The sequence below is a fragment of the Mollisia scopiformis genome (genome assembly GCF_001500285.1).
Source record: "Mollisia scopiformis unplaced genomic scaffold LY89scaffold_1, whole genome shotgun sequence".
Taxonomy (NCBI): Eukaryota; Fungi; Ascomycota; class Leotiomycetes; order Helotiales; family Mollisiaceae; genus Mollisia; species Mollisia scopiformis.
This window is the reverse complement of record NW_017263581.1, coordinates 1,057,804-1,071,601: the sequence shown is the minus strand read 5'-3', so window position 1 is coordinate 1,071,601 and position 13,798 is coordinate 1,057,804. Positions and strand designations below refer to the sequence as shown.

At 46.1% G+C, this 13,798-nt stretch overlaps 4 protein-coding genes across 4 annotated transcripts; 2 read left to right on the top strand and 2 right to left on the bottom strand.

The window, feature by feature from the left end:
• Window positions 1-998: 998 nt before the first annotated feature.
• Window positions 999-2,409, bottom strand: LY89DRAFT_713007 (putative acyl-CoA dehydrogenase family member 10). The gene is made up of 5 exons (XM_018218017.1): window positions 2,397-2,409; window positions 2,169-2,344; window positions 1,825-2,120; window positions 1,458-1,778; window positions 999-1,409 (listed from the first exon to the last, which is right to left on the bottom strand). The coding sequence occupies exons 2-5, from the start codon at window positions 2,265-2,267 to the stop codon at window positions 1,025-1,027; spliced, it is 1,101 nt and encodes a 366-aa protein (XP_018078430.1). The 5' UTR covers window positions 2,268-2,344; window positions 2,397-2,409; the 3' UTR covers window positions 999-1,024.
• Window positions 2,410-2,591: 182 nt separating this feature from the next.
• LY89DRAFT_633925 (WD40 repeat-like protein) lies at window positions 2,592-5,765 on the bottom strand. Its single transcript, XM_018211367.1, has 3 exons — window positions 5,716-5,765; window positions 5,606-5,643; window positions 2,592-5,552 (listed from the first exon to the last, which is right to left on the bottom strand). The coding sequence occupies exons 2-3, from the start codon at window positions 5,620-5,622 to the stop codon at window positions 2,654-2,656; spliced, it is 2,916 nt and encodes a 971-aa protein (XP_018078429.1). The 5' UTR covers window positions 5,623-5,643; window positions 5,716-5,765; the 3' UTR covers window positions 2,592-2,653.
• Window positions 5,766-5,888: 123 nt separating this feature from the next.
• LY89DRAFT_633921 (P34-Arc-domain-containing protein) lies at window positions 5,889-7,202 on the top strand. The gene is made up of 6 exons (XM_018211366.1): window positions 5,889-6,010; window positions 6,061-6,302; window positions 6,358-6,780; window positions 6,827-6,927; window positions 6,978-7,026; window positions 7,080-7,202. Exons 1-6 carry the CDS (start codon window positions 5,949-5,951, stop codon window positions 7,160-7,162), a joined length of 960 nt encoding a protein of 319 aa, XP_018078428.1. The 5' UTR covers window positions 5,889-5,948; the 3' UTR covers window positions 7,163-7,202.
• A 1,448-nt stretch (window positions 7,203-8,650) lies between these two features.
• LY89DRAFT_604449 (putative U2 snRNP component prp10) lies at window positions 8,651-12,507 on the top strand. Its single transcript, XM_018210357.1, has 2 exons — window positions 8,651-12,019; window positions 12,068-12,507. Exons 1-2 carry the CDS (start codon window positions 8,678-8,680, stop codon window positions 12,410-12,412), a joined length of 3,687 nt encoding a protein of 1,228 aa, XP_018078427.1. The 5' UTR covers window positions 8,651-8,677; the 3' UTR covers window positions 12,413-12,507.
• The last annotated feature ends 1,291 nt before the right edge of the window (window positions 12,508-13,798 follow it).

The following is a 13,798-nucleotide window of genomic DNA, read 5'->3' as shown; positions in this document are numbered from 1 at the left end:
TCAAGCGACATCTCCTGTTGAATACGTACACCTTGGGGTCGGCTTGTAGCCACATACGAAGTCCAAGCAAGCATTATATATATGTCTATGTCTATTCAATTAATCGAGACTCACTGGCTTTGTGCTCTGACTGTCCAAGAAGCCTTTGTTGATTATTGACCTTATGAGGATAGATTTGCACTGTACCATGGTAGCAATCTCGGTCTTGAGTAATCCCTATTTTGCAAACAACATGTAACAAAAGAGTTTTTCAAGCCCTCATAGGCTAATATACAAATAAACCTTGGTGGCGATGTCCGATTAGGCTCTTATTGGAATGTTGCAGGTTCATTCCGTTTTTGCATTTGCTCATGCGCTAATCGGATTGAAAGCGACTTCTCCATCTACGCAACTTCCCTATGCACTCACATTTTTTCACTGAAGTCTCTGCGTGTACTAAAAATAGATACATAGGTAGACACAATGGTATCCCCAGGTGAGCTTCCACTTCATTAATTTGCACTTGCACGTAGAAGGTACTTCTCTTGTTGACAAATGGCGGCTATTGGCACTGGACAATAAGCGGTTCCCGAAGTCATCTCCAGGGACACAATAGTTGACCATCTAGAAGACCCTCTTCCTCCAAAAGGTTTATCTGACCCTGTACAACGTCATAGATTCATCAAAAAGTGATGACGACGAAAACATTATTTCTTTCGAACCTTTTCCACACTACTAGACTCCATCTCCTGTTGGTCCTTCCCAAAAAGAGAAATGTGGGTATCCCGAGTAATAAAGTGTAACAATCAAGAAAACTTCAGAAACCCAAAAATACCACCTTCATACGAGTTGTATTGTGCAACTTTGGAAACCAACCGTACTCGATTCAATAACTGCATCACCACGGAAGGACAAGCCAGAAGAAGTCCCCAAAGGTGCAACGCCAGAACCAAGAAATATCTGTTCAAGTCAAATCAAACCTCCCCAAGGTTCGAAACGGCAACTGTGCCATACTTAAGATCTCGTTATGCATTTCTCATTTTATTTACAGCTTTGCTTTCTCCTTCGATTGCTCCCTAGCAACTTGCACAGTCTCCCATGCCAATTGACCCATTGGATGTCTACCTAACGCATTGTCTCGTGCCTTTGCACTACTGGCCTGCCTCACAGCCCATCTTGCAGCTATGCCCTGGTAAATACAAGTAGCTCTAAAGAACCCAAACGCAATACCCCAAGTCAGATCCGGATTTGGATCCCAGCCTGCGACTTCTGCATACCATTTCATTAAATCATCTCGTGACGGTAGACCAGGAGTGCTGCCAACTTGGAAAGATGGCATGTGTTTAACGAGGTTTTGTTTGATTAGGAAATATGGAGTGGTGAGATTGATTAGGTCCGAAAGAGGGTGACCAATTGTAGACATCTCCCAGCTGTATAGGAGTCAGTAGAATTCCTTTTATGAGCGTATTAACACTTACTCTAATATACCAATCACTCTCGGTTCCGACTTGTGAAAGACTAGATTATCAATCTTATAATCGCCGTGAATTGGGTTTCCCCGATCCTTTGGCTGAAACCTTTTGTCTCGGAAATATGCCAACATTTCATCGCCATGTGGTATTTGTCCAACAGGCTCCTGTGTGTCTACGTCCTTCACCTCTCCCTGCGCTTTGCTGATAGCGGAGAAGGTCTTGATTTGGCGATCGTAGAAGCCACTGGGTTTCCCAAAGTCCTCTAATCCGACATCTTTGGGATTAATTCTATGAAGCTTGGCTAATGTCCGAATAGCATCGTGCCACCTTCGAAACTGTCAGCATCTGCCCTTCCACTGCAATATACACTTACATCTCGGTCCTCTCTGCGGGCGTGACATCCGGCATGGTTGGGTCCTCGATAATCCTCCCGTCCAAAAATTCCATGATATAAAATGGTGTCCCCACAATACTGCTATCCTCGCAGAGACAGTACGCTTTTGGTACAGGCACATCGGTCTTCTCCAGGGCATGGATGACCCGGTACTCCCTCTCGACTTGATGTGCAGTTTTCGAAACCAACTTTCCAGGCGGCTTCTTTCGCATCACAAATTTGACCCCATCGCTAGCAGTGAGTTGGTAGGTCGGATTTGACTGACCAAAGCCAAACTACAGGAATTAGAACTTGGTAAAAAACAAGGATGGGAATTGGGGTACCTGCTTAATATCCACTGGAACCTTGATTTCTGGGACATGCTGGGAAATATATCGCTCCAGCGATTGTAGGTCAATAGGTTGCCTTACAGCTCCGGCCATTTTGAAGTTGGTGAAAGCAACAATTGAGCATGCCAGAACTGAATCATTGCGATGCAATTGTACTTCTTGGCAACTTGGTGAGCCTCGGCATCGGCATGTCGGTGCAGACAAGCTAAGCTGGACTAAAAGTTAGGTGGGATTTACACTGAACCCCGGCATGTTTTGAACCGCGGGGTAAACATGTGGAGCCGCGAAACTTGAGAAGGGTACCTGCTTTCCAGAAATCAACAAAATCGCACGATGTATACATTGAGCACAATTCTCAGATTCAATCTAATTCAAGAGCGGGCTCATGTTTCTATAGCCGGAGGCATGTGATCATTCGTTTTCATTTCGCATATCAGGACTTTTCCTATCCTTAGTGATACATGTCTCCAGGGTATTTTTCAAGATACTTGTACAAACCCTCTCTTCTTGGTGGCTCCCTTCTCATCCTCTTCCCAAGTATCTTCATCTACATAATCCTTCACTCCCTTTGCCTTGACTTGAGTACTGATAACCTTCAGAGCTGCAAGATTAAAACCTACTTCTTCCTTCTGTCTTTTCAGCTCTCGTCTGAGATTGCCCCGAATTTCTTCTAGCATTGGTTTCATGGTTTTGCTGGCGACGATTTGGCTGTGATGAGTTTTCAGCATGAAGAACAGGATCCGACAGGTCAGAGGAATGTTCATCGACCTCTTTGCGAAGATGTTGATAAATGTGAAAAGCATGGGTAGTTTGATGAAAGGTAGGACAAGTAGGGCATCTTGCAGTGCTGCAGCTTGTATCCCTTGCAGTACCCTCATGACGTGAGCCTCGGCGCTGATTCCCCCTAAAGCCATATAAAGAAGATTTCGTGATGGTGGTGCGATGTTGGACTGAGAAGCTTTCGCTGCCTCCCACTCGTTCATGAGCTCTAGATCTGCCATGCCAATGTCTAGAGCTTCGGTGATCTTCTCTCCTGCAGTAAGAGTTTCGCTGGTTTGCTTTGCCACATCTCCAAATTCAGCATCATCATCTTCATCTTTCTCGCCTTCCAGGGAGGCTAACATGGTACTTTCGTACAGTTCTTCAAGCTCTTTCTCCTTCTCTTCCTCCAAGAAGATCTGCTCATCAGTCTGTTCCCATACTCGAATGCTCTTATCGTGGCTTGCACTAACAAGATAGTTCCCAGTCCTGCTCACAGCAAGGGCCCAGATTTCACCGTGGTGACCGTTCAGCCTCTGGATTTGTTCAAACTTATCGCCATCCCAATATTTGATCATCTTGTCCTTGCTGCTACTGAAGAAGTGATGCCCATTGCCATCTTGGTTGTGTGGAACAAAAGCTACTTGAAGGATACTGTCTTGATGAGCAAGGAACGCCTTGTGGCAATCGCCAAAATCCAACCCCCAGAGGCGGATGTTCTTATCAGCAGAACATGTGACAATGAGCTTGCTGTCGAACGAAATATCCATATTCAGAACAGGTAACTTATGACCATACAAGTTGAGGAATAGCTTCAACGAATCTACGAAGAACACCTTGACGGTGTTGTCCAATAGAGCAACGGCTAACAGTTTGGAGTCTGGAGAGAAACGGACACTGAGGATGTCATCTGAGACTTTCAATGTTCGTGTGTGTGTTAGCCGTAATCGTGGGGTGGTTCGTTTCGTGCCAGGAATTTCTTCCTGGAAGACTTCGAAATTCCAGAACTTAGCTGTCTTGTCCGCTCCTCCAGATACGAGTGATTTTCCGTCTGGATGGACCTGTAAAGACCACACGGCACCTTCATGGGCCTTCACAGTATCAAGAACTGCAGCAGATGCAATATCAAACAGCTCCAAGTCACCGCTCTTCGTGCCTACCACCACAATTTTGTCTCCAGGCAAGAATGCACAGCACAATGCATAACCGCACTCGAAAGTACGTATGCAGCTTCTTGTGCGTACATTCCAGATCTTGAGCCCTCCATTAGATGCCGATGCTAGCATTCTGTCATCAGAACTGAGAGCGAGTGCTCGAATATCTGCTCGATGGCCAGGAAGCTCCACGGAAAGACTTCGCGAATATTCTGGAAGCTCTTCACTTTTGACCTTCTTGGCTTGATTCTTGGTCGGGACACTGTAGACCTCTAGTTGATTATTCGTTGTGGCAGCCAGTAGTTGTATGGCTTTCGAGCCCTTCATTTTGACCCAATTCATTGCACGGACTTTACCGCCAGTCCTTACTATCACATAAGGGACAAAAACATCACTGATTTCGGCTTTTGAAGCATCTTCGTCCTGCTCGTCTATTGTCGCGTCTCCTCCATCAAGATCCATCTTCTCATTTCCAGCTGCTTGCTTTTCACGCCTCCTTTTCCGCTTGCGTGCTAAAGTTTTCCTGACTTCTTCCTCTGAGCGTATCCTCCATATTTCGATTGCTTTTTCTGATCCGTGGACAGCGAAATAGTCCTGCCGAGGATGGAAAGTGACTTCTAATGCCTTTTCCTTACCCTGACGGTGAATATCACCCCGACTATGCAAGAAGTTGCTTTTCATGGCACTATCCGGCTCTCTTGATGATTCGAGGAGCGCGGTGCTGTTGATAGACCAAACTTTGAGCTCCCCATCATTGCCAGCGGTGATACAGCTGGCTCCATCAGGAGATACACCTAGAGCCCAGCACTCTCCATTGGTTTGTGCAACGTGAGTCTCTATGCAGTGTCTAGATGAGATGTCCCAGAGCTTTATAAGCGCATCTTTGCCAGTCGTGAGCAGGAAGCCTTCATCTGCTGATGAATCTTGAAAAGTAGCAATAGTTGTCTCCTCATTTTCATGGACACTGGGTCGTTCATCTGGCTGGACAAAATGCAGCCCCGTAATCTGGTCTTTATGTCCTCTCAGCTTAAACAAGCCTAGTTCAGCTACCAAATCCCAGATAATCACATCCGTATCCTTGGATCCACTTGCTAGCCTGGTCCCGGATTTGTCGAAAGCAAGAGTCGTAATCGCTGACCGATGGCCATTAAAGCTGACAATTATGGTCGCTATTGTTGAATCCCATATTCTGATACTTCCATTTTCGTAACCGACGGCGAAAACGTCTCCGTCAGTTTTGCTCTGTGCAATAGCAGTGACTGGTGCCTTGCAATTGTTGTCCCTCCAACGACTCAGAAGTTCGCCCTTTTTAATGTCCCAGCATAGCACTTCTTCATTGGCAGCTGTGATGGCTCGACCTGCGCCTGTTCCGCGCAATGACCCAGATTCGAGAGGAGATGAGGACCAGACGACATTTGCGGTACTGGAAGTGACAAGGCCAAACGTTTTCGCATGCTCGTATTTCCTTGAGAATCTGATTAGTCTATGTCCTTAAGCCTCTCGAAAAACCAGACTTACAAGTATGATTTGACCATTTTTACATCCTGAATGTGTATCTGAAGGGATATGCAGGTTAGTAATGGGATCTTCACACAATGAAGTAAAAATTGTCATTGAAAATTACCTACTCAAGTTTGAGGTTATGCGCTGCTGAACATACAAAAGACGGTTCTTGAAAGAAGCGCGAACAATTTGATGGTGAACTTTTTTTTGGCGATAAGTTCTCGATAAGCTCCACTCCACATCCTAAAACAGCCTAGCTTAAAATAGCCCACTTCCACTACTTCGTCAGCCTTCAACACAGCAGGCACCTCGACAGCAGACACGGAGAGGGGACACAACTCGACGACACGGTCTCAAAATGCTTCTCCTTGACTATCAGAATGTTCTGATTCAATCTGTGCTTACAGAGCGATTCTCAGGGTTGGTATCAAAACGCTGTCTTTGGAGGCTATTCCTAACTCTTGTTGTAGTGCCCCGCCAGTCAATATTGATCAAACTGTCTCAGACTTCGATGGCGTAACCTTTCATATCTCGACTCCCGAGTCCAAAACCAAGATTCTTGTCTCCATCCAAGTCCGGTGCTTCAATGAGCTTCTGAAGTATGGTGCACAGCAGGTTATGGAACGCGAGTATGGCCCATATGTGGTTGCGCCAGAGAGCGGCTACAACTTCTCTGTACTAGTTGACTTGGAGAGTCTTCCTGAAGACAAAGGTAGGAATACAATCTAGATAGCACGGCCGGTTACTGACCTTGGTCCTTTCCGCAGAAGCACGAGATGATCTTATTAGAAGGGTATCTCTGATGAAACGAAATGCGATGGCTGCACCTTTCGAGCATGCATTTGACGAACACCACAAACTACACGAAGAGGCATCCAAGTTCACATCAGAGGAAGCACCACAAGGTGTGCGGGAAGGAGGACAAGTCATGGCGATTCATTACCGTGATGAGGAATCTATATTCATCAAGGCAAGCCACGACAGAGTCACAGTTATCTTCAGCACGATATTCCGGGAGGAGACGGATCGAGTCTTTGGCAAGGTGTTCATCCAAGAATTCGTTGATGCGCGCAGAAGAGCTATCCAAAACGCACCCCAAGTTCTGTTCAGGACCGATCCTCCCTTGGAACTGCAAGGAGTACCTGGTGTCAAAGACTCTGGAAATGGAGAGATTGGCTATGTTACATTTGGTGCGTTGTCTCCATAGTTCTCGAGTTCCGTGCTAACATTTCACAGTTCTCTTTCCAAGGCATTTGACCCGACAAAGACGAGATGAGGTGATTTCTCACATCCAGACCTTCCGGGACTACTTCCACTATCACATTAAAGCCTCAAAGGTGCGCACCAAAGTTAATCTAATTGTAATCTATCATCTGACAATATTCAGGCCTATATCCACTCGAGAATGCGGAGACGCACTGCAGACTTCCTGCAAGGTAAAGAATCTACAGGACATAATGTCGTTGGTATTGCTTCTGACCTCGAACAGTTTTGCGTAGAGCACGCCCAGAAAACGAAGAAAAGGAGAGAAAGACAGCGAGCGGACGTACTTTCAAGGTTCAAGGAAACTAACGAAGTGCCTTTAGTGTCTCAAAATTACAAAACTATCATCAAAAATCGGTTTCGTTTTGCATTGTGATATCAACATCAGAAACGTGCAGCCCCAACTCCTCCAATGAACATACAATTATCATAGTTACATGAAACAAATTCCCCACCAGCCTATCCTTCCATCGTCATGTTTGTACATGCTGGTATAGACACCTCCGCTGGAGCTGTAAGATCGTTCAGACTGATGTTATTCCACTCTATGATTGGAGCTTACTTTGCATGATCTATCCTCTTCTGTCTCCTTCTCTCTTCTTTATATTTCTTCTTTTGAGCTTTAGCACGCGCTTCCTTTTTCTGTCGCAAAGCTTCTGCCTTCTCTTCGAACGCAAAATTCACGGTAGCAGCAGGCTTGCTTTTGAATCTTTCTAGCATGGTTTGCTGCAAGTTTGGGAGAAGATGATGAGGTGTTGAATGTTGGTGGAAGTGACAGAATGAACAATTAGCGCAAGGACTCGTAGTGAATCAATGATATCGGTGTCGAGTTCAAGTGCATTCATATATCTGCCTCCCCGTGATCTTCAAGCCAAGGGAGGCTTCACCTTCTTGGCACTACAGAAAAATGGCTGAGCATACCGAACTTGACAAAGAGTGTATATAATAAGCAATGTACTAGCATTCCAGCATTAACTTGACGCGGAGATCATGGCATCCAACGTTGCCTTCAATTGGCGTTCAAAGACTTGGCTACCTAGGTAATACGCTGTTGCCAAAACCAGGAATATTCTAGAGATTCCATAGAATTGATTTCAAGTGATTTAGAACAGAGCCAGCAGCGATGAATTACTAAGGTTTTCAATATCGATGATACTCCCTCGTGTATACGTGACTCAAAATGGTCTTGGAGCAACTGCACCTCGCAGCAGATACTTTTCCTTTTCGAACGAGCTATATACATAAAAACTGGTTTGAAATATGGGCTAGTCCACACATAGGGAAAAGTAGAGGATGTAACACGATATCATACATTGTTTTACCTTTGAATATGAGTGATACAGTACGTACAAGTGGTTAGCAGGTGCATAGTGCCTTTAATCATGTCTGAATATATATCCTATCCCAAAGACGTTGGCCAACAAAGTTCATCTCCTTAATTACAAACTAATAAAAATGCTGTAGACAATATCTTGCTTCCCTTTGCACCACAAAGTCTCCCAGAGCAGCGACCACGCTCTTGAAATGGCCTCCGGCTGTAATATAATCACGTGATCTTGGGCTACCTGAAGACTATCTAGTCAGTTCTGAAGGAGACATGAGTCTCTGAGTTTCGTCAGAGAACCGATTTCGAAGTCCTTTCTGGCATCTGAAATGGATCGTACCTACCTATACGATGCCACGCATGAAGTCATGCGACCTTAGACTTCTTTGAAGTACGCTAATCCTAATGCAGAATAGCCGCTCTCAGCCGCATAATCAATATCAAAATCTAGATTAGCAAACAACTTCCACCACAGACAACGACAACACACACCCGCCAACATGTCTGACGCCGACTTTGAAACGATCAGGAAGCTTCAGGCGGAGAGGAATGCCGCCTCTGCTGGTAAGAAGGGGTCAAAGACGTTTGATCCATCTAATCAGCGAACTGATGTCTCCACCAAGGCCTCCTTGACCGAAAGCTTCGACACCTCCCTATACGAACGTGACGGTGGCGATAAGTTTGCTGGATACAACACATCTATCGCAGTCAACGATGGCAATGACGATGAGGAAATGGAAGACACCAGCAGGCGCCTGGTAGGCCAATACACAGCATCAAAGGAACAGATCAATGAGTTTGCGCATGGCAATGGGTTTGAAGAAGAAGATATTCTTTTGGGCCGCGAGAAGAGCGCAAGAATAGCTGATCGAGAAACTGATTACCAAAAGCGAAGACTGAATCGTGTCCTCACACCAACCCGAGCGGACCCATTCGCTGCGAATAGGCAGGCAGGCGCGGCTGAGGATGGCGAAAGCTATCGGGAAATCATGGCGCGGAGGGATCTCGAGAGAGAAGAGGAGAGAGTTAAGAGAGCTATCGAGGAGAAGGCATCCAACGGCGAAGTTACACATCACAAGCCTACGCTGATCAAAGATGGTAGTGGTTCTCCTAGCGATAAAGAGAATAAGGAGGCAGGATCCACGGAAGTTGTCACAGCTGGACGAAAGAGAAAACAACGATGGGACGTCGCTTCTGACGCCACCGAGGTCTCTACACAACCTGCTGAAGCCAAAACAAAGCGTTCACGATGGGATCAGACACCTGCAATCGGAGGCGCTACTGTTGATGACACGCCGGTGTCTAAACGACGCTCGAGATGGGATCAAGCGCCAGCAGCAACACCTATTGGAAACCAAGGTCTCGTTACGCCTATGCACCCCTCACAAATGGGAGGACCAGTGATGCCTACCGCATTTGGGACAGATATATCCGCCCGCAATGCACCACTATCTGATGAAGAGCTTGATATGATGCTCCCAACGGAAGGTTACAAGATTCTGGATCCCCCGCCAGGATATGCACCGATCAGAACAGCAGCACAGAAGATCATGGCTACTCCTACTCCTGCTGGAGGTGCCTCTGGATTCGGGGGCTTCATGATGCAAGATCCAGAGAGTGGAAGAGCACTTGGTAAGCAACTGCCAACTGAGATTCCTGGAGTTGGAGACCTCCAATTTTTCAAGGCCGAGGACATGGCCTACTTTGGAAAGCTCACAGACGGAAGTGATGAGAATACCATGAGTGTGGAGGAACTCAAGGAACGAAAGATCATGAGACTGCTGCTCAAGGTGAAGAACGGAACACCACCCATGCGAAAGACTGCTTTACGTCAGCTCACAGACAATGCTCGGCAATTTGGAGCTGGACCCCTTTTCAACCAAATTCTTCCCTTGCTAATGGAAAAAACTTTGGAGGACCAGGAGAGGCATTTACTCGTCAAAGTCATTGATCGTGTTCTTTACAAGCTTGACGAGCTTGTCCGACCTTACGTTCATAAGATTTTGGTCGTCATTGAGCCTCTGCTTATTGATCAGGATTATTATGCCAGAGTTGAGGGACGAGAGATTATCTCCAATCTCAGTAAAGCTGCTGGTCTCGCACATATGATCAGTACTATGCGTCCAGATATTGATCACGTTGACGAGTATGTTAGAAACACTACTGCACGAGCTTTTGCAGTCGTCGCTTCTGCACTCGGAATTCCCGCGCTACTTCCATTCTTGAGAGCTGTATGTCGAAGCAAGAAGAGTTGGCAAGCAAGACATACAGGATGTAAGATCATTCAGCAAATTCCTATCCTGATGGGCTGTGCGGTACTTCCACATCTGAAGGGTTTGGTGGACTGCATTGGTCCAGCACTCAACGACGAACAGGCGAAAGTCAGGACTTGTGTGGCTCTGGCTCTTGCAGCTTTAGCTGAAGCTGCAAATCCATATGGTATTGAGAGCTTCGATGATGTCCTCAATCCGTTGTGGAGTGGAAGCAGAAAGCAACGTGGAAAGGGTCTCGCAGGATTCTTGAAAGCTGTCGGTTACATTATTCCACTGATGGACGAAGAATATGCAAATTACTACACCAGTCAGATCATGGAAATTTTGCTGAGAGAGTTTTCATCACCTGACGAGGAGATGAAGAAGGTAGTCCTCAAGGTTGTGTCCCAGTGTGCTGGCACGGATGGTGTTACGGCTGGGTATTTGAAAGAGCATGTTCTCGATGAGTTCTTCAAAAGTTTCTGGGTTCGACGAATGGCTCTGGACAAGCGCAATTATCGACAGGTCGTCGAAACAACTGTGGATCTTGGCCAGAAGGTCGGAGTTGGCGAGATTGTTGAGAGGATCGTCAATAACCTCAAGGATGAAAGCGAGGCGTACAGAAAGATGACTGTCGAGACTGTCGAGAAAGTTACTGCTAGTCTTGGAGCTGCTGACATTGGTGAGCGACTGGAAGAGCGCTTGATCGACGGTATTCTTCATTCGTTCCAGGAACAAAGCGTTGAGGACATCGTCATGCTGAATGGATTCGGCACTGTGGTCAACGCTTTGGGTACACGATGCAAGCCATACCTGCCGCAAATTGTCTCCACCATCTTGTGGCGTCTCAATAACAAGTCTGCTACTGTTCGACAACAGGCGGCAGATTTGATCTCACGAATCGCAATGGTTATGAAACAATGTGGAGAGGATGCGCTGATGGGCAAATTGGGCGTGGTTCTTTATGAATATCTAGGAGAAGAATACCCAGAAGTTCTTGGCTCTATTCTTGGTGCCCTGCGTTCGATTGTTACGGTCGTGGGTATTAGCCAAATGCAACCACCCATCAAGGATCTTTTACCACGACTAACGCCAATTCTACGAAATCGACACGAGAAGGTGCAGGAGAATACCATCGACTTGGTTGGGCGTATTGCTGATCGTGGTCCCGAAAGTGTCAATGCAAGAGAGTGGATGAGAATCTGCTTCGAATTGCTTGACATGTTGAAGGCTCATAAGAAGGGTATCCGAAGAGCAGCAAATAACACGTTTGGTTTCATTGCTAAGGCTATAGGACCGCAGGATGTTTTGGCTACGCTACTGAACAATCTGCGAGTACAAGAACGTCAATCTCGAGTTTGTACTGCAGTTGCCATTGGTATCGTTGCTGAGACTTGCGCACCTTTCACCGTCTTACCAGCCTTGATGAATGAGTATCGGGTGCCTGAACTCAACGTTCAGAACGGTGTCCTAAAATCGTTGTCCTTCCTATTTGAGTATATCGGCGAGATGGCAAAAGACTACGTTTATGCCGTCACTCCATTACTTGAAGATGCACTCATCGACAGAGACCAAGTCCATAGACAAACTGTAAGTGCCTTCTACCTGTGATAATGAATTTTGCTAACGTATTCATAGGCTGCTAGTGTTACCAAGCATGTTGCACTCGGTGTTGTTGGACTTGGTTGCGAGGATGCCATGATCCATCTCCTCAACTTGTTATGGCCCAACCTTTTCGAGACCAGTCCCCATGTCATTGACCGAATCATCGAAGCAATTGATGGCATTCGAATGGCTATCGGCCCAGGACTCGTCCTTAATTATCTCTTCGCAGGACTGTTCCACCCAGCACGTAAGGTTCGAACCGCGTACTGGAGAATTCACAACGACATGTACTGCCATGTAGCAGATTCGATGATCCCTTATTATGGACCTGTTGGGGGCGAGCAGATTATCCGACCAGAACTGGCAATTGTTATATAGGCGAGGGACATAACGGCAACGGTGCATGGGAATGGGGTGGGAATGTATCATAGCGAGTATAGTGTAAAATGAAAGCAAGAATCAAAGATAGGCACATCAAACATGTGGAATAGTTGCGGCACTCGACTCGATTTCATCTTTGCCAAAGGTGAGCGGATTAAGAGCTATGTGCTAGAGTCAAGTCCCTTCGTATAAACTTTAAGGCTTCCCACGGTGTATTCACTAGACCCTTAACACAGTACCGACTTTTCCTCGCAATAATCTCTGTCCGCGTGTTGCATTCAGAATCAACCATCAATTTCTCGCAAGCAGCAATCGTATCTCGCTACCTCTAGCACTCTCCAAGTTCTGCTATTAGTTTATAAGCTCCTTCTAGACAGCGTATGCTGCTACTTACTATCTGCGAATTTGCACAAGCTGTTATATCTTCGAGGAAGGTGCTTTAGTGAAGAGGTCGAGCTTTCGAGCGGTCGTTGTACTTTGGTCTTGATATCAAGCTTATTTGTTTATTATTCGTTCGGGAATGGGGAATAGGAAGGGACTTTTGGTTGGTTTTGGTTTGGTTGTCAAAGAATGAAGGGGTTCTGATAGAGTGTTAGCATGTTTCAGTTGTAAGTAGAGTTTACCATCTCTTCTTACCTGCTTTCTTCTGGTGTGGTATAGATTTGGGTTTCGTTGCAAAGGGCTGCTGAGTATAGCTAGTTCGTTGTTTCGATATCCATGAAGTAGAGATGGATAGGACTTTATGAGAGGAGGCTTAGACGCTGTTAATCTTAGCTTGATTTGTGTCTTTAGTAAGTAGAAGCTATTCAGACTTCTCATTAGGAACTTGCTGACTGCTTGTAGGAGATTATTGGCGGTGCTAGCTTGCTTCACTTGAGTTTGCTGAGTTCCTTCGCTTCGACTTACTGAACGAGTGCTTTAAGGAATGTTCCTTCTGCTACTGACGTGAAAGAGGTCTGAGGTTTTCACCATTGCCGTTCACTCTTGTCAGGCTTGAAATCGCCTTCAGAGGTCCACCGTGGCGCTTCGAAACGATCTTTGGCATCGTCAAGGAATGCTGACTGATTTGGTGTAGAACACATCGTTCCAAAGGGACAGTACTCTCCTTGACAGAGAGCTCTCACTGCCCATCGACCTGGACTGCCAAGTCTCACAAGACGTCAATATCATGTCATATCGACAAAGGTCAAGAAAACATCAGACCAATCCAACATTCGGCCCTTTCAAAAATGAGGAGATTGAGATCCTCGCCATTGAGAAAATTGCCTTTTACGAAGATGCAATTATGTGGCTGGGAAGAGAATCGTCCTGGTGATGCATCACTTGCCCGTCGTCAAGACTTCTTGATTTCGAGGCGGGGTGACTCGGGATCTTCCAAATCAT